Raw genomic sequence first — 24,732 nt, 5'->3', positions numbered from 1 at the left:
TGGAATAATGAAATTTAAAAAAAGAGGAGAGAAGAGCACAGGGCAGCGCTATCTAAAGGATCTCCCAGCTCTAGTGATGAGAGGCTGCAGTTCACTCATCTTGGTGATTAATAAACAATTATCTATTTTTGTGCACTTTGTCTGTGCTTACTTACTTCCCCAGAGCAAAGCACTCCAGCCTGACAGTCACTCCTTTGGCAGCCAGTACAGATGTGGGGAAGTGCACTTCAATTTTGGGCTCGTATTCACCCATGACACCTAGAAAAGGTTAAGAAAGAAGAATTGGAGACATTAGAACCCAGCAGATACAGCTACAGGCATCATCTTTTCTTCCACTTTCAGTTATTCTCTTCCATTCTTCACTGTTTGCTATAAAGAAATGGACAAGCATTGTTTAGCAGTGACAGGGGATTCCAATCATAACTTATTTAAGCAGTAGTTGTGAAACAAACATACTTAAAGGCAGCTGGAACTCAAATCTATCTGAAAACATCTTACTAATGAATGTAAGAATACAACTTTTAGTTACAAAATGTTCAAGAGTAAGCATAATTACACGTTTATAGTAAATTATGTCATCTTTATGTACGTGTTGGCAAAACAAACAGGTACAATTTATGTAAAATAACCAAACTTCAACCCAGCAGCATAAAGAAGTGCCAATTTAATGTCATTTAGTCAATTTCAATCTTAGTTTTACAGCTGTGTCAGGTTAAAATATAAATTAAAAGTGAAGTTATTTTACTCACTCAATGCAATAATTGAAACTCATAGATTAATTACATTTATTTAAGCAGTTTTTGTTCTTATGCTACTAAATTACATCAATGTGAAAAATGTTTGAATACAATTTAATTTCAAGAAGTACAGAGACAACTATTTGTTAATAATTTAACAGTTTGCTAATGGATAGTTTTATCAATACATTCTACTAAAACTGATTCTTTGAGGACAATATTGATCATGATATTGATGCGAAAATAAATTTGACACTTCTGCTCTGAAGGTTGCAATCATCCATATTGTTTAAGAAGGTTTTTTTTCTACCACAGTTTTTCCATCCACAGAATTTTCCACACAGCTCTCTGTGAATGGCACACTTATTTAGCAACTAATTTACTGCAATACTTCAATTTTCTAAGAAGTTTAAATTTGGGTTTCAATTAGCTCTGAGCCACAATCATCAAAATCTAAATCTTTAAAATGTCATTGTGGATAATATCTCTAAAATAATCTATATAATATAGGATGTGATAATATTGAGCTGCTGACGTTCCTGAAATCCTTCTTGCTAAACCAGCAGGTGGTGACAATTTTAATTATTTAAAAATGTTGGAATCATTGAGAAAGAGAGCAGGTGCCAGGCCGCATATTTCAGAATGTGCTGAAAATGGAATGGCAGAGAAACCCGAAATCTGTCAGGACAAAAAAACAAAAAAAATCTAACAAAAGCCCCAAAAAAGACAAAGAAGGATGGTGTACCAGCAAATATTCTCCAGTGACAACAGGGAACAGAACAGTGATCCATTGTCCTCCAGAATTAGTAATCCACTCCACAATTCGCAAACACATTGTGAAGGACAAAAGTGATAGTGTGTTATCAGTCCTGCTAAGTGCCGCGATGCCTAACACCTTCACTCTAAGTCATAGCTAGAGGACACACTTGTTTGTTCATCTGTATGTTAAGCCGACCATCTATTTCCATTTACCGGGATGATGTGTCAGATGGCATTGAGCAAATGCAGAGTAACAAAGGCAAACACTGTCATCTGGGATCTAATTACTATTATCATTTTTGCTAAATGGGAGTTTATAATATGAATATTACATGAGCATTTCTCTTTTCTTTGCCCAAAAAGTGTGAATCTCAACAAAAACAGTCCACATGTGAACCACTGGCGACTCCACTTCCTGCAGGAATACGTTTCAAAACATATCATGACACTGCAGGGAGTGCCGCTTCACATGCATTAAGGAGTATATGATCAGTAAGACAAATGACTGACATGACATTTCAGAAACCATAATTACAATTTTTACGTGCATGTGACATTTTTTATGTAATAAAATGAATTCAGCAGAGGAACAGCGTTATTGAATTGTGGCTCGATATGTATGGAAAAAAAGAGTTTTATGATATTTGTCTCAAAGAACTTTTCAATTTCAATCTCATTCCCAACATTTATGGCTCCAAAGCAGCCCTTCACATATAATGAATTTGCAATATTTCACCAGCTCTGGTTATAGTATATTCAATATCATATTCAGTCTCTGTGGTTGGCCTTGATAGAACTGTAAAAAACAAAGTTTAAAGTGGATGCCCTAAAACATTCTCGGCCCGCCTCTTGCAGCATGGCCATAAATTTGGTTTCTGTTTCACTTATTAATCATAGGAAAATTATATTTTTTCTGTTATGCTATAGTTTCCTTCAAACCAATTTAAAAGTAATAAGACTGAGCCCTCAAGATAATAACAATGAGAAAAGTTTCTTCTGTGGTTAGATGACCCTAAAGTAGAAGTTTGAGATATAGATAAGAATAAAAAACTCTAAAGATAAAGACATTATGCATTTACAATACACTAATTTAAGTAATTAATTTGATTTAATGTCAAAATCTTTTACAGCCAGACTGCCCTGTATAGTATTTCATTCAAAACAATCATAGAAGGTTCAAAACTGGACCTGCATCAGTTTCATAGCTGTGGTAAAAACAAGAAGAGCTTGGCAAATTTGCTTTAACTGAATTACTTTAACTATTTTCTTTAATATTATAGTTCCATTTTGGATACAGAAAGAGAGAAAGAGCCACAAACTGATCTCACAAAAAGGAATATTTTTTGACAAACATCAAACAAATAAAATTTAGCTGTCATGTTGCTATTTAATAAACAGTAACACAAAAGTAAATTAAGCTAGATTATTGCAAATTAGTGCTTTTCTAATAGCTTTTTTAATATATTGACAAATAATTTCCCTGGTAAGATGAATAAAGTAATTCTATTCTATTCTATTCTATATTGAAACCGATAAAAACCAAAGCAAAGTTTAAAGTAAGTAAATAGTGAAACTGAGCTTAAAGTACAACCAGAGAAAACGTCGACTTGTCTTGTGAGTCATTTTGATGGCTGACAGACATAAGCTGTGCACATCTGAGAATGTTCTTTAAACAGGAGAAGGATAAATTACCCTTCATGCTTTGGTGTCAATGTACTTAAACTGTATGTGGGTGCTGTTTTTGCATTTAAGTAAATCTGTGAATCAAAAGTATAGCTATAAATAATGATCAAATCTCATGTACAATTTAATTAAATGGTTACTGTTCCGAAATATTAAAGTTTGGTGTTGTATTTTGACCCAGTAAAAAGATTTGTTCAAGTGGGTCATTAAAAGCCTCATGATGACTGCTAACCAACTTCTGACTGGCACAATGTATGTATTAGATATTAGATTGTCTGAGGATTGTCTTTATTCATGGCATAAATCCAGAAACTTAATTTGTTTAGCAAAAAACTTAGAATGTATTTATGTATTTTGAGGAATATTGTGGGTGATCCATAAATTATATACACAGTTAACTGGCGTCAACTGTATACATCAGGACCACATCCAGCCCTAAATAGCTCAAATCTGTAAATACTTGAGTCGTTCCATAAAAACTAATAAATGCTTGATTAAATAGTTCAAAAGCCAAATATATCTCAGTGTGCATTAACGCACAGAGTAGAAACTGGCTTAGCACTTCCGCAGAAGCTAACATTTCCACTGTTCCTTATCTTTGCTCATGGGGGTACAGCCAATCAAAGCCAAGAAAAATAAATGAATTATCTGGTTTACAAATGCCAGCCAATAGCATTGCACCCAGATATTTCAGCTTCCCAGGCTGCATTTTCTTTCAGACTCTTTTGGAGTCACAAATTCATAAAAACATCTCCAAACAGACTACTCTGCAAATATTAAATCATAATTAGGCTGGGGAAGGTCCCTTCACACGATCCATCTTGTCATGTAGTATTTTCAGGTAGTTTCTGTGTACTTCTTTGAAGGTCTATTTACAGAAAAAAAAAAAAAAAACTAAAATTCACATATTTTATAGATTAGCTTTTACAAATTTTATGTTGTGTACCACAAGTGTGGGGGCAAAAAGAAAACTTTACACCATCTCTTCAGAGCTCCAGGCAGGTGGAATGCAATATCCCTAGACATATTTAGAATTGTCTTTTGAAAAATAAAAGCTGGAGAGAGTTTGCCATCTCTTGCAAAGCCTAGTCTGTTGTAACTGGCTAACTCTTTGTCCAAATGTAAAATTCACAAGATGGTCCCATTGGAATCAAATGAATATGCATCTCTAAGTGCCCCAGTAAGTCATCAATCTTTCTAAATAGATTTCCAGGAAAGAAACTTTAAAACACCATTAAGGATACACACAAAGCAAGATTCTTTTGCCATTGATGCGCTAGCTATGAATAGCTGCATATTTATGACATAAAACGTAAAAACTCTTCAACATCATTTTCAATGCCTCGGAGACTTCAATAATGAATGATTGCACAGAACACAGAAAATGTGCCTGTATGGAGATGACACCATCCTGAAAACATTAAGTTTCTCTGATATTACAGCCAGCACAGAGAGAAAAAAATGTCTTGTAGCAACAACCGTAGTGCCAAACCAATAACTGTACAATTTATCTGGAAGCAAAACATAACATTAATTCAGGGTCCATTCTAGCACGTGTGCGGTAAATATTCAGGATCAATTTCCATAATCTCTGGTTGCTGCTGTCCATTGTTTCAATAAAAATTCAACACGCAAAAAAAGAAAAACATTTTTAAAGAAAATGCCTCTTTAGAGCAGATGAACATATCTGCAAGAACAGATGCAATGCCCCATTTCAAAGACAGATAACACAAAAGCAAGCAATATCTTAGAATAAACAAAGCATATGCCAACACTTTTGCATGGTGAATCACATAAGTACAGCTCTAAATCTGTATTGATTTCAACAAAAGCCTGTCATCAGAATGGTGGAAGATAGATGTTCTAAGGACAAAAGACGTAAGAATATTTTTGTAGTTTTTTTTTTTAAACTACATTGAAATATGATATTTATACAAGATATTTCAGCAGTGAAGTATAATAAAAGTTCATCTTTAGCCCCTTTTTCCATGGGCAGAGGCAGGTGGCAGCAGCACTATTAATGGCCCCTAGTAGTGGATAACGGTGCCCAGATGCTTGCTTTGATTAAGACACTCAGGGCTGAAGCTGACAATACGCGAATCACACACAGATCCAGCGTAAAGTGTCTGCCGTGTGTTGATCACCAACTTTTACTGAGGCACAGATTGCACAGTCTAATTGGTCAGAGTCCAATGACTGAAGGGGGGTAGCAAACAACCTGATAACATTTGGGATGATGTGCCAGTGCAGTGTGCTGGATTTTACATCCAAATTCACAATTCAGAAGACTGCCAAGAATCACAAGACATAAACAGCAAAATGTCAGACATTCCTGCAGCACAGCAGAGGTAAAAGTGCAGAGATTTGATTGTGTTAATTTGAGAATGCAAAGTCTTGGGGGTAAAAAGGGAACTTAAATGCAACATTTTCTAACAGGCAAAAGCAACAAGAAGATGCTAGATATCAAACAAGTCTATTTAGGAATATTACATTTTCATTAGGTGACTTTTATACATTGATTGTCGTACAACATGATACAGATCATCAGTGAAAACAATTGAGCTCCTCTGATTCTTCCCTACAATCTTACTGCCATTTGCAGAAACACACCACTCTTGGTCAATCAGAAGGAAGGTCTTAGCACTGTCAATCAACTCATGTATACGCTGCAAATGTGCAACGGGCAGAGAAGCAATATACCATTACAGAAAATGTGTTTATTCAGAGTGATCTATGTTAACTAGCCAGCGCATTCTCTGTAGGCACCATTGGGTGGAACTAGCTGTAGCCTACCAGAGAGTACAGGGTAGGGTGTGAGCAGAGAGTACCCAAACTTGATTGACAGCACTAAGAACCTCCTCCTGGCTCTTATTGGTCTCTCTGACTGAGCTGTGTATTTCTGAAGATGTCGGTAGAAATTCTGAGGAGCTTAATTTTTTCACAGATTATCTGTCTCATATTACATACTGTCAGGACAGCTTTAACAAAAAAAAACATATATATATATATATTATATATATATATATATATATATATATATATATATATATATATATATATATATATATATATATATATATATATCATTTTATTATTGTTTTTTTTTAAAATAAAAGTTACCTACTCTAACTTTAAACAGTGAAAAGACTAGAGACTATTTAGGTGCTTTTATTTTTCCAAAGAAAAAACTAAAAACGCACGTTTTACTTTGAGGCGATTGCAACTGTATATTTAGAAGTATAGTATATATTTTTTAATCTACAGGAGTGCTTTCAACACAACAAAAGAATGTGAGCTGTTTAAATGCTCTTAGGTCATATTGGTGGGAGATTCATTCAGAGCCTGACTCACAATAAGACTATATTTTATTCTTACATTCATCCTTTAATCCGCAGTGAACCCCATAACATGGTGTATCGTGATTGTTTCTTTCTTTCAGATTACTTGTTTTACAGTGCCTTGAAAAAACATGGAAGTTTTTCACATTTTAAGATGACCTTGAACTTCAAAAGGTTTTCAGGGAGATTTTATGTAATTAAGCCATACAAAGTAGTATTGTGAAGTGGAAGAAAAAGATTTTTTAAAATGCAAATAAAAATCTGAAAAGTCAAGCTGTTTTTATTCACGTCCCTTTAGCCTGACCTTCGTAATTAAAATCCAGTGCAACCAGCTGCTTCCAAAAGTCATTTATTTTGAGAATCGTGTCTAACTGGGCTTAATTTCATCTCAGTACAAATACAGCTGGTCTGCAAAGGCTCCTGAGATTTCGTTGAGAACACCGTAACAGATTCATGAAGACTAAGAAACACACCAGACAGGTCAGGGATAAAGTTCTGGAAAGCTTTAAGATTTTCAGATATGAAGCAACGTTTCAGTCTGAGTATAAAATGGTTCTCAGCATAAATTTACAGAACCTGCCAGCAAGACAACTGCTACTGTAGTTTTGTACCCAAATCTGGCAGAGATACAGTAAATTAACACTGTGTCTGGTCTATTTGGTCTTTTTCAGAATTGGTGTTAGTTTAACTTTCAAAACTATGAAAAACATAGATCCAGTTGTGCTTTTCTACTGTGTTTTGTTGTATTTTATTAGAACCTCAATGAGTGATCGTTTTGAAAGCAGTTCTCAAAGCGAGCACAAAAATAGCTCAGGCTGTACATGTTTGAGTTGAGCTTCTCAATATCTGAATGAGTTTTGCACTTGTAGATATTACAGTGTCAGAGCTGCTACAGTAAACAGCACACCCTTTAATTCATAATCTATACAATAATGTGTGCCCATCAGAGCTACTACAGCAAACTGCTTCAGAAGGTTCCATAAGCACAAATTCTTCCTTTGGTTCCTTTGAATAGTTTTCTAGTGGCCTCTGACAAGATCATGGTGATGTTTCTGAGCACTCTTCCATGCATTATTCCTTTAGTTTCAAGATGGAGCTCTCCCCTTTGCTGTTTGTTTCATATGCACACACAAGTTTCTATGTACAGTAATTCAAACGAAAGCTTTAACTTCACCCTATGACAGCCATTCTGCATCTTTAGCCTTTTGTTGCCAGGTCTGCTAGAGTTCTTGAGATCATTATTACATTAAAAGCTCAGGCTTTGGGTAAAAATGTAATTGGCATATAGGTGGAATAATATCGCCATTAAGGACTTGTAGAAACTGCACAGAGTTCAAGGCTGAATCCATGGGAGTAACCCACTGAGACAACCTCAAACCTTATAATTGGAACCTTTATACTTCTTTGTTGACATTGTTTTGGTCATAAATGTTTGTGTTTTTTTAAGAATTGATGGCTTCAGAAGCACAGAAGACGTCTCCACTACTTTCAAATGATTATTTCTCTTTTTTCTGCTTTTCTGGCAGAAAAAAGAGAAAAGGTGATGAGGGAAAGACAAGATCACTTTGCAAACAATGTAAGAAAGTGTTGACATGCAATGCTACCTGACATGTCATTGACTGCCATTTTCAAGCAGACCAATTCAGGTGTGCTATTCTTTTTTGAGCTGATGTGCTGTACCCCCGAAAGTGGAGATAAGAAAGACCATAGATGTTAGCTTAGCAGCACATAGACGGTCTCCACGGTATATTTTAATGAATATCATGATATAATTGGTGTTTGAACTTTAAAATATTCTGCTCTACGATTTGTTAGGCGGGGTCTCAAGTATTTGCTAATTAGAAATAGGCAGATGTATGCAGTAAATGCTGCTGGTGGTAGTAATGTTAACTGTGGTGATCCTCTAACTATGCTAATCTCTAATATAAAGTGCCAGTAAAGTTTAAAATGAAAACTTTGGGGGCAGATTTTCTTATTTTAAAATGTAGTTGTGAAGTCACATTTAACAGAGCTGTGTAACACTGACTGTACTTTCTCACACACAGTGTCATCCCCCCCTTGCTTCTGATTTAAATAAAACAACAGCTTATTTTGAAAACGTCTAGCAGAAATAATTTTCTGCATTGAAGTACAGTGCCCTTCTAAGCTGAATAAACATAAACAATATTATAGTAATTTATACTTCTTTAAAATAAATGACCACTGGTTAAATTCAGTATCAGCAGGTCGGAACTTTATTATCTGAATTTGATGAGCTGAATAGATTATTTTAGATCTACTGGGAAGCTATGACGTCTGGGCATAAACATCTAGTCTAAGAATGAATTTACAGAAATAGCAGTTCCTGAATAAAAAAAGTTACATTGTGATTTTTTTATAAAACATACATAAACATGAAGCATTATAGAAAGATATTTTTTACATGGATTTGCAACCACTACATACACAAAAGCAACAAAATCATGTAATAAACTAATTGTTAGAAAATGGCAGATTTAATCTGTTTCATTCCTAAAGAAGACTTTACGTAACATAACTGCAGGCAAGCTTAATGCTTTTATTGAATAAAAGTTAATTATTTTCACTAAGACAGATTAATCTATTATCTAATTAAAAATACAAGTTCTTGCAAAATGTCAATTTTATATGCAACTTCTTTGAGTGTCTAGCTGTAGTGCAGGATACTGTTTGCAAAGGGATCAAATGTTTTTTCAAACGTATAAAAAAAAAGAAAAATGATCCATTACATATGAATGATCCATTACAAATGAAGTGATAGGCGTTTTGCACAAATGTATGTGACTGATGCTGCCAAATTAATTTCCCTTCCCATCACTCATTGATGAAAAAAAGACAGATCTTTTATTCCTCTACAATAAAGAGCTGATAGAAGGCTGACCGCGTGCCCCTCTGACTGCATTTTGCTTTTCGTTTAGCAAGAGACACAAACTAATTTAGCATGGTTGTGTGCAAAGCATTATGCATGTCTCACAGGGCAACTTCAAACACTTATGCAATTAAAGAGCAACAAACTTGCTGGGAGGAATGTAATCCTCCTGCAACATTAGGGAAAGAATTCAGAATACAAATGGTATTTCACAGCTTCACTGGGTGTGTAATCACACTGGTTTGTATAAACTTTGACAACAAAAGGCACCTGATTGATGTAATGGACATTTTGCTTTGCGTCAAGTCAGAGGTGACATGCCTCCAGGTGGTATTCTCACCAGAATCCAACAAACAGTTCGGGAGCCTGGCTCCTGAGCAGCAAAAATAAAAGACAAAAGCCCCATCCATGGCAAGGGCCATTGATTTAGATAATTTTATGCAGGGAAATGATTTCCCCAATGGCCATTTTCACGAAAGCACATTGTGAGCAAAGCGGGCTCCCCCCAACACTAACGTTCGAGCACTGCTCACTATCTCCATAAATTGTGGATCCTGTTCAAAACACCTTGAGGCTTCCGGTGTAAAACTTCCTCCAAACACATTACGGTATGATATAGTGCAATATCTTGATGTAAAATCCATCCCAGATTTTTATCGGAGCAAAAGCAATCCAGCGGCAGAAGGCAATAGATAGATTTCAGAAAAGCCAGCGCTGCAATTTGATCAGCCGAGCAAAGAGAAGACTCAACAACAGTCTGCATATCATTTAAGAGCTAAAAATCCTCACCGTCCGTTTTCAGTGTTAGGGGAGTCGGCGGGCTCAGAACCCTGGTGCTCGTCACCGCGTTCTTCACCAGACAGATGTAGCTTCCGACATCTGAGGGCTGAACTTTAGAGATGTACAGGTTCCCTGTGACCTGGGAGATGAAGCGGCGACTGTCCTCGGCGACAAATGAGGGGAACTCATTAAACACCCAGCTGTAGATTATCTCTGTGGAAGAAAAAAAGAGAGTCCATTTATGTCTTACATTCGTTTCCAAGGCTGACCTACTCAGTATGCATGAGAAAGTTCAACCCTTTGCTACATAGAAGAATAATGGTGTGAAACTGAAAATCTACGGCATAATATACTGTATCTTTTAAAAAAATATCCAGGATTCTCTTTATAGAATACAGCCAGAGATATTTTGGGAGGTTTATTGTTCATATGGAGCTCATTTGAATCCTCGGACGATATCTGGAACTGGGATTCAGTTTGATGGACTGATTCCAAAAAGCATGTGTGTCATCATTGTTAAGTCTCACAAACAGGTGCAGTTACAGCAAAATAAACAGGAAGAGATCAAGCAAAGGATTATAAGACCTAATCATTCCTGAGTACATGCAGAGTCTTGTAGACCTATTTGAACTTCACATATTGTTGCAATAAAACCAAAAATAGCAATGTTTTTTTATATATATATGTAGATTTCGTGTGACAGAACCACACACAGTTGAGTACATTTGTGAAGTGAAAGGAAAAGGAAAGCATACAGGGTTCTCAAAGGTCCTGAGTCAATTTGTGGAATTGCATTTCGCTGCAATAACAGATGCAAGTTCTTTGGGATATGCCTACAAGCCTTGCACCACCAAAAACTCAATTTATTTCCCCATTTTTGCAGATTCGTTCAAACTCAGATTGAATGAAGAGCATCTAAACAGCAATTTTCAGGTATTCCCACAGATTTTCTATTGGATTTAGGTCTGGATTTTGACTGGGCCATTCCAACACATGAATTGATCTAAACCATTTCATCTCTGTCTGTAGGTTTAGGGCCCAGATGGAAGGAGAAGCTCTACTCAAATCCTCTACTGCCTCTAAAGGGTTTGATCAGGATTTCCTAGTATTCAAGTCCAGTAGTTTGTATACTTTCTATGTTTTCTGTGTAATCAACAGTTTCTATTAATATTATTTAAATCTATTCTGTTAAAGTTTAGCTGTTATTAATGTGTTAATGTGAATTTTACAGGGGATAAATTACTTTATGTTAATCTCTTATCAAATATATGCTGATCCTTCTGCACATTCTCAGACTCAGCTCAACAATCAAAGATGAAGTCAGAAAATGCAGTAAGGAGGAGAGTTCTAATCATTTACCACCTTTACTAAGACTACTTTTAATTACAACATAATCTTTGCCAGAAAAACAAAGATCACAGCTCTGGTAATTTGTCTTTAAAGTGTCATGTTTCCTCTCTATCAACATGGAGCAATATTTGCCAAAGAGAAACATCGAAACTGTTCTGAGCCAAGAAAAGGGAAATAAACTTTTCACAGCTCAATGATTGCCAATGGAGACCTATTTAAATTTGAGTGGATTTGAATGTCTTTAAATCCTCCCACAACCAATTTAACCCAAACACGGTTTAAAGTCTATTACGAATTTCACTTGTGGCACACTCCGACTCACAAGAACATTCATCAAAGTGGCACATTCAATGCTTCTGTCCAATCAAAATATAGATTTTTTGTTTGAATATTCTTTATTTTGTTAATGTAATTCTCACTAGAAATGAAATCTATAAACAGATGATATTAATATAAAATATCAACTGCTCAGAGTGGCAGATTTGTCTTTTTTTTTCAACAAATTAAGACAAAGATTTCTAGAAGAGAAACATTTTGTGTGAATTATTTACATAAAACCTAATCATGGATGAGTATCCAAGTAATAAAATCTATTTTCCTCAAACAAGAGTAATTAGTTTAAATATTAATCCTGTGCATTTGTATCCAGTCTTCTGGGATATGTGTCTACCAGCTTTGCACATCTCATCCATCTACTGTCTTCCGCTCATCCTGGGTTGGGTCGTGGGGTCAGCAGCCTAACTAGGGAAGCCCAGACTTCTCTCTCCCCAGCCACTTGAACCAGCTGCTCTGGGGGTATCCCAAAGCGTTCCCAGTCCAGGCAAGAAACACAGCCCCTCTAGGGTGTCCTGGGTCTTTGTCACGGTCTTCTCCCAGTGGGACGTGTCCAGAGCATCTCACTAGAAAGGCTCCCTGAAGGCATCCTAACCAGATGCCTGAGCCACCCCAACCGGCTCCTCTCAATGTGGAGCAAACTCATTTTCGCTGGTTGCATCTGTAATCTCAATCTCCTGCTCCATTGTTCCCTCATTCGTGAACAAGACAGAGATACTTTGACTTTTCCACTTGGGGCAGGATCTCTTCCCCAATCCGGAGAAGGGACTCTACTCTTTTTCGGCTCAGTTGTGAACTGCTTCAGCAAAAGCTATACATGTGATGAAGCCAACAGAACCACATCATCTGCAAAAAGCAGAGAGGCAATCCTAACCCCACCAGAACAAATACCCTCAACACCTTGGCTGCGCCAAAAAATTCTGTACACAAATGTTCTGAACAGAATCAATGACAAAGGGGAACATTGGTGGAGTACAATGATCTAACCGGAAACAAATCCGACTTACTGCCAGCAATGCAGAGCCAGCTCCAACACCAGCTGTACAGCGGCCCAACAACCCATGTCAAAGCCTGCTACCCCATCCTACCCGAGTTCCCCCTACCGGACACGGTCGAGTGCCTTCTCCAAGTCCATAAAAAATGTAGTCTGATGTTTCACATCTACAATTCTTTCCTTACAAAATAGTTTAATCTCAGTCAAATTGGTTGCCTGTGAAATTTTGAAGTTCTGCCACAGATTATATTTAGCTGAAGGTCATTCTAACATGGGTATGCTCTAAACTAAACAATTTCACCAAAGCTCTAGTTGTACGTTTGAGATCACTGACCTGCTGTCAAGTAACCCCTTTATCTTTTTCTAAAGTTTTAAGTATTTTTCTATCTTCTTACAGACTTGGTCTTCCAGTAAAAAAATGAATTAAGATCTTAAAGTTTGTTGTGGCAATATGTGAAAACATTCAAGGGGTAATGTATTAAAAAAGTAATCTCACACTGATCAATTTTAATTTGTGTATGCATGACAATTATGCCACATGCTATTGGGAGATATAAAATAACAGCTTTTGCGTGCAAAACCTTTTGCATAGTAGTGTCAGCTGGAGGGCAGGATGGGTAATTCTCTGATATTAAGAAGAGTTTTTAGCTTTTTGAGCTGAAAGAAAGGACATGACAGATCTGCCACTGTGCCCTGCTGAGTTTGTTTGCATCTCTGAAAATACTGCTTCAAGGTGCAAGTTCCTGGATGAGTGTTTTGCTCCATGGGTCAACTTAATGCAGCACAGCATGAATGTTTTAAACTATGTCACTGTGACTGATACCTGGATCAATTACAGTTTACAGGAGCAAGGCTGCAACAAACTAAAGACGGCAGAAAATCTATATTTCCATCATCCTCCTATCCCCTCATAACACTGTGCACCATGTTTGATTTTTATTAAATGTCAATCACAGTTATAACTGGACAGAAAAATACGCACATGTATATGATAATTATTTTTCGAATTAAAAGCACAAAATGCAAGATGTGAGAGACAAAATTCCTTACCCAGATTCCAATTAGAATGAGCTGCAAATTTTAGATTTTTTTTCTTTTGCAAATGGCAGAAACCCTCAGCAAACCTTCCCATCACTAGGAAAGCTTGACATGCTGATGAACAGGAAACCTGTAAGTGTCTGGGTTTGCATAATTTAAAACAGATGACAGCTGTGGGCAGAGATCTTGTGCGATTTGTCTATCGTAAATAATTGGCTACTGACATCTCACTCAATTTCTCATGATCCAAAAAAACATAAACTCTGAGAATGTGTGTCCCAGTTTTGTGTTGACTGCTCATCATCTGAAAGACATGATGATGAGACTTCTTATAAAATGGAGACATTGATTTATGTTGGAGCTTAATAAAAGAAAAGCTCCGGTTACCTGGCGAATGAGGAGGAGGAGTACACATGAGCACCACGCCTTGGCCTTCACGCACCGACACGCCGCCCCGGGTCCTCGTACTGAAAGCACCAAGGTCTAAAATGATACAAAATGAAAAGCATCATTAGCAAAACCAAACTTTGATATGTTTTCATGTGATTGCAAGCAAAAGCAAAATATTTCTTATCTCCTCAGGAAGCCAAATGAGTTAATACAAAGGATTAGTAAAGCTTGTTTCAAATCCCTGTTTTTTTCTGGTTGGATTCAACTCAGTGATGAATCTCAACAAGAACTGCTTAAACAGGGCTTCAGCAAATGCAGGCACTGAGGTAAAAGGTGGTAAAAACTCTGATCATGTTAAATTCTTTCAGCAGCTACAGTCAGTTTGTTAATTCCCCTTCAGCGTCCAACTTTAGCAGCTTCATGGACGTTTTACAGCATACCTCCCCACCACATGCACCTGATTTCAGCATCATACTGCAGGTAGACAAACAATTGATGTCAGAACAATTTCAGATGATCGCAGAGTGATAGAAATAAATGAACAAGCTCATGATCCATGTTTGGTCTTTATGTCCAAACCACTTCTGTTCCATAACTTTGCACATTACTGCTGAGCTGTTGGGCAATTATTCCTCAATGACTTGTGAAAGCTGCATTTCCTGCAGATTTAGTAATAATGGTTCATTGACTTCATTTTAAAGTGTGCCACACAGCAATGCACAGAGTGTAATTTGATGTTCTCGTCTCACAAGTAGCTTTTTTTAATGCTTCAGCTCAACCTGTGCTCACAATGAATGTCATCCCACAGAGTGGATGCAAAGAATAAAGCAAGAAGATGCAAACAGAAAAACAGCGTTAATGCTGACTGCAAAAATGTATAGTTATGTCATGAAAGCAAGATTAGTCATGAGAAACAATAAAATAAAAGGGTTTAGGCAGGTGCATGTCAATAAATGATATCATTGAAAAATACATTCATTTCAAGAATCTAAAGCAAAAATTTAAACTCACACTGATTTATTACACACTTTTCTATATTTTACTTTCACTAATGAAACCGTAATTTCTGGGGAATGTTTAAATAAGACCAATAAAACTTCTTTAGAAAGCAGAAAAGTTTATGCAATATGCATGGCCACATATTAGCTTACACAATTATAAACCACAAAAGGCCATTGTTAAAGAAGTTAGCTGTTCAGGGTGTTGTATTCATATCAGTATAAAGTATAATGGCAGTCAAAATGAGCTGCACTACCAACATTTGATGCCAGCAGCCTTACAGCTGCAGTAAGTAACTTGTACAACATTGTGTTTTTTACATATTTGTTAAAATCATTACAATAGCCAGACAGTACAATATAACACTGAAAATCTGAAAAAAATAGCTACTCTGCCTTTTTCCTGTTGTCCTATTGCCACTAGGAGAAATACTCCATCTGGTAAGAAACAACCAATCAGAGCCATAAGGAAGGTCTTAGCACTGTCAGTCACACTCATGACCTAACATGACAAGAAAACTGGTTATCCGTCACCATCGGTGGCCATGCTAACAAGCCTGCACAGGATCTGCTGTGGGTAAGGAGCTGCAGTGGAGCAGAGAGCAACAGGGAGGGTGTGAGCAGCATGTATACCAGTGTGATTGACACTGCTAAGCTCTTCCTTCCGGTTCTGATTGGTTGTTTCTGACAGGGAGTGGTTTATTTCTGCAGGTGGCTGTAGAACCACAAGAAAAAGGCAGAGAAAGTTGATTTATTTCACAGTTTACATGTCTTATATGATATCACAGCCATAGATGGTTTGTGGAACATTCACAGCTGCTGGTGTTGCTCCATTATGTTTCATTTGGTCTAAAGTCAATAAAAACAGTCTGATAACTTTAGACCTGGGGGCTCCTTTAAAACAGTATTGATGAAATATTTCACACACAAGCAGCTCAGAGCAACTATTCAGATCTCACATTTTACATTCCATGGTCGTACTTCTGATTGGACATTACCATATCAAAAAATTGGTGTTACTATTACTCCTATATCATATTACATTTTATAACTTTAAATATTAAAATTACCAGAAGACACTCTGGCATGCACTCGACTCTGTGTGCTAAAAACAACCCACACAGAGCATCTAGCAGCTGGTGGATGGATTCAGTGCATTCATTCAAGAATAAATGTATACACACATGCTTTAAACCTAATAAGAAGGGAGCATAAAAACAAATAAAACAAGGAGGCCAAAGAGTAAATATTATGCATTATTAGAAGCTCTCCCCGCTGAATCTGCATGGCAAAAAGTTAGAGTAGCTTGTATACCGTCATGAGAAAGAGAGAGAAAGAGAAGGAAAGAGAGAAAGACTACAGGCGCAAATATATAAAAATGAAGCAAAACATGTTTATGCCTATGATCCATTTTAAACACTTCAAATTACACTTAAAACTTTGATAATTGTACACTATAATACTTTATTTATACAGGAAAAATCTCTTGAGACTCTCATTTGCAAGACAGACCTGGATACATCACAAAACTATAAAAACAATAATACAATCTAAACACTTCCACTGTTTTGTAGATTGCAATAAAGTATTATCTTAATGGGGCAGGAAGGAAAGAAACACCATGGATCATACTGGTGCATTTGGGTCGAAGCAACATAATTCGAGATTTGTTGCAATTACAGTTAAGAACACTCAGTTACGATAGTCGACAGAAAGCGAGACAGAGCATAATATGAGTTAGGAGAAAATAAATTGATCAGTCATCTGTATAAAATAAAGTATAGCTATAAATAATTATTAAAAATAGCACAAAATTGGCAGCAGGTACGCCAAAGAGAAAAGAAGCCAATCAGCTGTTGCCGAGATAGCATAATTGGTGTTGACACAACAACTTCTATCTGAAAGGCAGGACCTAAACCAGCTGAGGTCATGATAGCAGTCTACTATTCCAGCCGAGAGAGTAGGATCTTATGATCCACATTATCAAAGTCAGCTGTTAAGTCCAATAATAACTGAGCCTGGAAGGCGTTCAGTTTGAAGTAGAGCCACATTGTGGGTCCATGTTTCTGTGATGGCTGCCTTAAGCGGTTTTGTTCTGCAGTTTTTCAGATTGCCACCCAACAGAAAGACCCGTCATCACAGATCATTTGGAATTCAACGAATCTTTCTTGTTGACAAACGTACTGCTAATGCATGGATGAAAAGCAAATGATTGTTTACTTTGTTCAATATTGATTTGACAGCAAACAACTCAGCACAACTTTCTACTGCTTTATTTCTAAACTTTTAAATTCTAACACATCAGTCATTGCCATTAATGGCTTAAAACTTGTGAAATGTTTTAAGGCCATTTCAGATGTACAAAAATGAAGCTGTTAAATCAGCAGATGGCACAAAATTAGTTTCCAGTTTTAAGGTATAGCGATTTCAAAATCCCTGCGTCAAAACCATTTTTTTCAGTCCCTGCTGTTTAAATTCTTTTTAATGAAATACTACAGACCATGCAGTTTTCTCCGGTGATGTGGAGTGCTGAGTAATGCTCTCATTCACCCTTTTGAGTCTGATGGTGAAAGAAGGGGAAACCTCATAAACTTTTCCCCTTGGAAAGAGAGGGAGGTATTTGGAGATTTTGCTGGTAGCAAAATGCAAAGACTGTCATGGCCTGTCTGCCAGGGGAGTGCAACTCATCCTCATTTTACAGAAGCACTGTTCTGAAATGAATGTTTGCAAAAAAAAAAAAGCAATGAGAGATGGCAATAAGACAAACATATTGTATTACAGTTACGCCCAAAATAATTCATACCAATGGCAAATTTAGGTTTAAAGTAACCTGGAGTTTCACCAACATGTTCTTGATTCAAAGCCCAGACTTGAATCTGAATAAATTTTGAACTTTGAACAGGTTGTTGTTGAACACAAGAATTTGTTCTCAATCAACATACTGCTAAAATAAATTTAACATAAAAAAAATTATAAATCTATGGAGGGAACTACAGGAAGTTTTCCAACCTCAAAAACATGAACCTCAAGACATATTATAAAAAGGCCAGTAGAAACAAGCAAAACAAGTTAGTCAGCATCTATAAAATGGGTTTGAACAAAAACCAATAAAGGTTCTTCCATTAGTTTTTAAGAAGGGTGGAAGTAATTTGTGACATGCCGTTTTCCATTCTAAACCAAAATAGAAACCAAACATGATATTCTGTTGTCCTTGGATAAATGATTGGAGAGAGACCCCTGATTCATCTCCTGGTTCATATGTCATGGTCCGCTGCCAATGAATGTCATATTTTGGCTGATTTTACTTTGAGTTAAACCTTACTGTCAAAAAAACACAAATTTACAGTTGTCAGGGGTTTTTTTTATTACCATGTTACCTAAAGTTTAACCATATGAGTAGAGCTTGTTGCAAAAGTCCACTGCCAGTGGACTTTCTGTTGGCAAAGTGAGCTTTATAATGCTCAGCATCACTGGAGAGAAAGAAGAATAATGCAGGAAAGATGTCCAGTATGTGTTCTCTCCACATATTTAGAGAGGTGGAAGAAATGTTAAGTAATAATACAGAAGGTAACTCCTGGGCTTGACTGTCAATTCACAAGGTCCTTCAGTAGCAGCAGGAAGACAGACTGGAATGCAGGGACTCCAGGCTATTTGGACTCCCTAAGTCCAGAGTACTTATTTTACTCTTCTGAGCCATGGAGCATTAATTATCTAATGATGTAATTAGCTTATTGAAAAACGTTGATACAAGGTAGTAATTTATAACCTAAAGGATAGAAAGAAAGACCCCAATTAAGCTAATGATTAAAGTTAGAGGCAATTTAAACAACACTATTATATATTTTGGCTTAGTTACTGTCAAACTTCTACTACACTGAGAGGTTTGTGTGTGTTCTCTCAATTTGTCACATACACACAAGAGCATCATCATCATTTTGATTAATAATTAACAACCATTCAAGGCAGAAATGCTCAGTAAATTACACACCTTCAGTGAGTAATTTTGTTGCAAACATAGCAGCTTCTCACACCTTTCTAAAAAACACTTTTGAGTCATCAGCGATGTATTTTTTAAAACTAATGTGGCGTCTGAAGTCCTTTTGGCTGCCAATCCCTCCCTCTCAACATTTTTAGTTCTGACTTAGCAGCGCTGCAGCTACAAGAAGCAAAATATGGAAGGGCTGTAATTGTACTAAAATCAAGATTTGGTACATCCTTGGTTTTAAAGTTATCATTTGGTACATTTTAATCAAGGCAAACACAAAATGATTTATACTTGTACTTGTGCATATCTAATACTTTAGATATACTCCTTGTTTATATATTCTGCACATCAAAAAAAAAAAAAAAATCCAAGACAAATTACCTCAATTGATGAAAACAAAAGATATTCTTATTGTATTTCTAGTCAGATACACCTGTTGTAACGGCACAGAAATTCAGACTTGAGCATATCCAGTTTAAGCCTCTCATTATAACACTCAGTAATTGCTGTTTTCTTTGGGAAATGTTTTCAGGCAACTGGAAAATAAGACATTTAACAACTGAAGCAGGAAATAGTTTGGTTATCAGTAGGAAATCAGTGACACCAACATAAACCTACACTAATATCACACTGACATTTGAGAAGCCGAATCTAGACACTGTGGTCGCTTAGCATGTCAAATGTTTAAGAGAAATGAATTTGTGATGCAGGTTAGAATTCAGAAAGAACAAAGATTAATCAAAGATGATGTTGTTCTATCATAAGAGGAGATTAAAAGTTTAAATACAATTCCTGGCTTGCCAAAAGTTTCCTTTTGCAAATTAAAGGAAAGCAACTGATGCATTATGAATGCATTTATAATAATAATGTAAAGAAGCATAATCATTAGGGCTTCTTTGAAAGCATGTACCTGTGTGAATGTTTCTACTACTGATGAAATTTGCAGCAAGCATTCTAAAAACGTGCTCAATGTAAATCACACGTTTGAAGGTCAGCGGGAAATCAATCCATGGACATGAACAAATGGTATTGCAGAATAAGTCTGAGTCCCGTGTTTGTGTCGATCGTTCAATGCTCGACTCGGAGCAACACTTTAATGTCATTACCACAGCTCTGCTTTGAGAGGCTCGATACCTGAGCCTCGCGTCTGCAGAAGGAGAGAGAAGCCGTCTTTGGGGAAAAAGATCAGAGGCCCTCCAACCTGCCGGCTGCCTTCAAAGTCGTGGCTAAAAAGCAGCTCAAGAGCGAGTTCGGTGGCTCAGAATTTCAAAACAAAAATAGCAATAAATAAGAATCCTACTAGACCATGTAGGCAATGGAGTGCATGACCGGAGGATGTAATATAAAGAGCCTTGACCAGACTTTTCTCTTTACAATCTTCATCGAAACTGCAAACCCTCTGGATGAGATGCTGTAGCAGAGGGTTGCACAATTATTTTCAGCTGATTTCTGAATCAACAAATTCTCTCAAACCAACCAGAGTGAAATTATTTCATCCCATTCGGTTGGTGTTTCTATGGTTCTTTTCATCATAAAAAGCTGAAGTTCAACATTTTAATATGCCAGTAAACTGCACAGCACAAGTCAAATGATGAATGAGTTATTCCATGTCTAAGCAATCTAGACCATTACTGCTTTACATTATCAGGAGAAAAAAAAAATCCTGAAGCAGGTAAAGCAATCAACTGATCCGCTGCATGAAAATGAGCAGAGTGACCATAAAAAAGGGAAGAAGTAAGGCTTCACGCAGAGAGATAAATACACACTGTTTGATATGTGGAAAGAGCGAGGGAAGGTTTTGCATTCAAATATGGGCAGCAGAGCACCTTTATTACTTCCTGCAGAACATTCAGACAAATCCTATTTCAAAGAAATATAGTCTATATTTGGAAGCCGATGAAACATAAATAAAAAACTTTGGGTACAGGTCATTATTAAACTAAAAGAGGAATTAACTCTGATCATAGATTTAAACATGTTTCAACACCAGATCTGATATCTTCTACAAAATTCCCTAAAAATAATTTTGATTATGGTGTGGTGTTAAGGCCAAAATTAAGACTACTGCGTACCCAGTGGTGGCTACTTTCTTGTCTCAGAGGCCGGCGCTGGAAAGACAAAAAGCAAGTACTCATTTATTTTAGCACTGAAGAGGCTTACATACCTTGGTGACCTGCTTTATTGGACATGCACCTTTTCTTTAAAGGAAAACTTTATCAAGAAAATGGTTGACATAAAATATCTGTAAGCAGCATGCATTGATGTCTACTTTGATATAATTCATAAGATGGTAACAAACATGGCCAGGTGATCCAGCTCTTTGACTTTCTCCCTTTTTTTCCTCAACCAAACTCTCCAAACAAACATAAATAAAGCACCAAAATCTCTTTAATCCTTCAAATATGTGATGGAATTAGCTTAAAGTTAATTTAAAAGCTCATCCATTAGACAATTGGATTTTTGATGAGATTAAAGAATGATTAACTAAATGAGTATTTCAGTAAAACAATTCAGTTTAGCACTTCTAATCACACGTTTTTTTTTATATAAAAAAACCCTAAAATGTCTATTACGTGTTTTTCAGTCAGACTAATTTCCTGTGATTTTATACAAAGCACCCAATAACATATTTCCGTACTCATAATTATCTCACCACATTAAGATTTTATCCATTTAAGGAAAATATAATTGTATTCAATCATTTTTACTCTGCTTATCACGACATGATGTATTACTGGCAGATAAACAAGAACATTGAATAATGCTGCTTTTCCAATAATTGGATTATAGTCTGTAATTATATCTTGTAATAAAGAAGAAAACAGTTTGAATTTCTGCATCTAAAATCTGTGTAGAGCTTTGATTCTTTTATCTCTCGGCCTCCTTTGCACTCTCAGTCGTTGTCGACTCACAAGGGTGAAGTTCCTCAATACCGGAGAGCAGGACACTCAAAAGAGGAAGCAAAATGGACTCAAGGCTGTTTCTCAAGGGTGTATCATTTGTGCTGAAGCAGAGATTGCTCGTTATCACCGAGTAAAAAAAAAAAATAAAAAAATAAAAACAGCCAACAGAAAAAAGACAGCAGCTGCAATTTATCAAACAACCTCTGAAAATGCAGAATATAAACCTGCAGAAAGAAGATGCTCCTTGTGCACTCAACCCATTTCCCCCCTTAGTATTCACAACCACAAGGTTTTATACATAAATATGAATAAGCTACAAGAAACAGCAATGACATGGCTGAGCTGAATGAACTTTATGTATTCCATGCATGAACTGTACCTGCAGAGTTAGGTTTCTTTCTATTTCAGCAGTAATAGGAGAGTAACAAGGATGAACAGCAGGAACGGAGCTGTTTTAGTTACTTTTATGCAAAAATTGTTTAGACTGTGCAGTTCAAGGATTTTGGAGACTAATATTTATTTAACAAAAATCAAGAGTGCCGTGTTCTCTACTGTTTTCTGCATATATTCATCAATGAAAGACACACACAGCACACACACACAATACAAACACAGAGTTTGTGTTGTTTGACTATTAGTAAAGTCAAGTGAAAATCTGTCCATTCTTTATCCATACTTGCTTACCCTGGTAGCAGAACAGAAAACAATTCATGATGTGCATTTAGTTTTTTTTTTTAAGATCCAAATCTAAAACGTATGTTGAGAAATTTTTTTTCCCCTCTATTCTGATACCTGACAATTCAAGACATTCAGCAAGATAAAGGCCAGCACAGATCCACATTTCTGAAGCATGTATCAGTTGACAGGACTGTTAAGATGTTAAGAGTCTAACATGGTCAGACAGAAGTCAATCTGCACTGCATGTCGTGTGTGGCGGCTTATTACAGCTTAGAAAACACAGTGATCATGGCAGAGAGAAACGACTATTACAAGTTCAAAACTTTGGAAGAGCAGAAAATAATTTTATTTTTATTTTATTTTCCATGCCAAAATAAAAAAAAACAACAGACGGAAGGTTAGTGGGACTTTTGTCTGCTGCATCAGAGCACAACTGAGCAGGGACAGGTCAGTGTTTAGGTCCAACAGTTCGTACTTCCTCACAGTCTCTTACAATTATTCCTTCAAACTATCCATTTGAATCGTTGGAAAGCTGGTTTCTCTGGCTGGAAAGTCAACCATGTTAGAAAGGCTCAAAGTCCAGACAATTTAGTATCAGTAGTAAGACTTAAAAAGAAGTTCAACACTTTCCATCCAATCGATTGTATCTATTGTATTACAATAATACAATTATTGTACAATTTTATTGTATTACAATAATATTGTATCTATTATTTTACAAGACCTTTGTAAAAGCTATTTTACTAAGGTCTCTAAGTGTGACGCAAATTGTGGCATCCAAAACACCTAAACAGTTACTGTAATGCAGTGTATCATAGAAATATGCACATAAAAATACACAATGACATTTCTTGTTTTTATTTTTCAGAACCTTTGAAAACCATTCTTCGTTTCCTTTCCACATCCCAAGGATGCACCAGTTTGTGTTGGCCGATCACATACTATCCCAGCAGAAGACATTGGAATGGAAATGTAATATGTTAATTTAAAAGTACTGTTAATTGTTTTGGTACTAACGCACTCAGAATCAAAACATAAAACCTTGTTGGTTTGGCAGTTGGCACCAAAACCACAGTTTGTAACAGGTGAGCTGTGGGATTTGTTGCTGACTCAACTGTGCAGCTGAGTCACATGTTTATTCAGTGAGCAATTCTTCAAGGTTGAAGAGCTCACCGTACAGCATAAGTAAACAGTGACATTGTAGAAAAACACATGAATTTTGCCGTGGAACTTTAAGGCAAATGTAGGCAAATCTTTTGCAGCAGCACTTTTAAACCTGGCACAGTCTGTCATTACTCCATCTCTTCAGATTACTCCCTGTCAAGCCTCTAACAACAGGATACTGACTCATCTGTCTGCCAGAAAATGACCTGTCTGCTAGAAAATCCAACATTTTGTAGAGGTGGTTTAGGTGAAGCTGATGTGTGACAAGCAGTCATCATATCAGCTGACACTCCTGCCAGTCAACCATGCGTGACCCAAAGCATATCATCTCAGAATATGTTTGAAGAATTAATTTCAGACTCCCACCAAGGAGCAACATCCAGGATAAAAAAGTGACAACATCCAGCAGGAACTTGAATGAATATATACTGTATATATAATCTGTTCTCAAGTCAACTTGACATTTTATCCTGGGTGCATATTTCAGTGGAAATGACGAGAATATTTTTGATAAAAAACCTTTTACGAGAAGCTGTTATGCTTTGTGCATTGATAAAAATACTACTTTGGAAAACATCTCTGTTGACTTTCTCAGAGCATCATTACATTTGTAGAAATATCTGTACAGTTCTTGCAGTGTATTCTGTCGGAATGACTGCTCTTCTTGATTTTGCGGTAGTTTAAGTCATCTAACATGATCTAATCTAATATCCAT

General features: G+C 36.4%; 1 protein-coding gene across 2 annotated transcripts in view; it reads right to left on the bottom strand.

Annotated features, from left to right (window-relative positions):
- Positions 1-24,732, bottom strand: part of cntn5 (contactin 5) — a 165,844-nt gene that overhangs the window by 72,659 nt on the left and 68,453 nt on the right. For both annotated transcript variants that reach the window (XM_023350705.1, XM_023350707.1), the window contains exons 6-8: positions 14,287-14,382; positions 10,194-10,397; positions 156-258 (exon numbers count right to left, since the gene is read on the bottom strand). In XM_023350705.1, the coding sequence (XP_023206473.1) occupies positions 156-258; positions 10,194-10,397; positions 14,287-14,382 (403 nt within the window). The remainder of the gene's footprint in view (positions 1-155; positions 259-10,193; positions 10,398-14,286; positions 14,383-24,732) is intronic.

The sequence above is a fragment of the Xiphophorus maculatus genome, chromosome 18, assembly GCF_002775205.1.
Source record: "Xiphophorus maculatus strain JP 163 A chromosome 18, X_maculatus-5.0-male, whole genome shotgun sequence".
In the NCBI taxonomy this organism is placed as follows: domain Eukaryota; kingdom Metazoa; phylum Chordata; class Actinopteri; order Cyprinodontiformes; family Poeciliidae; genus Xiphophorus; species Xiphophorus maculatus.
Note: the sequence above shows the minus strand (reverse complement) of the source record. Positions and strands in the feature narration are given on the sequence as shown.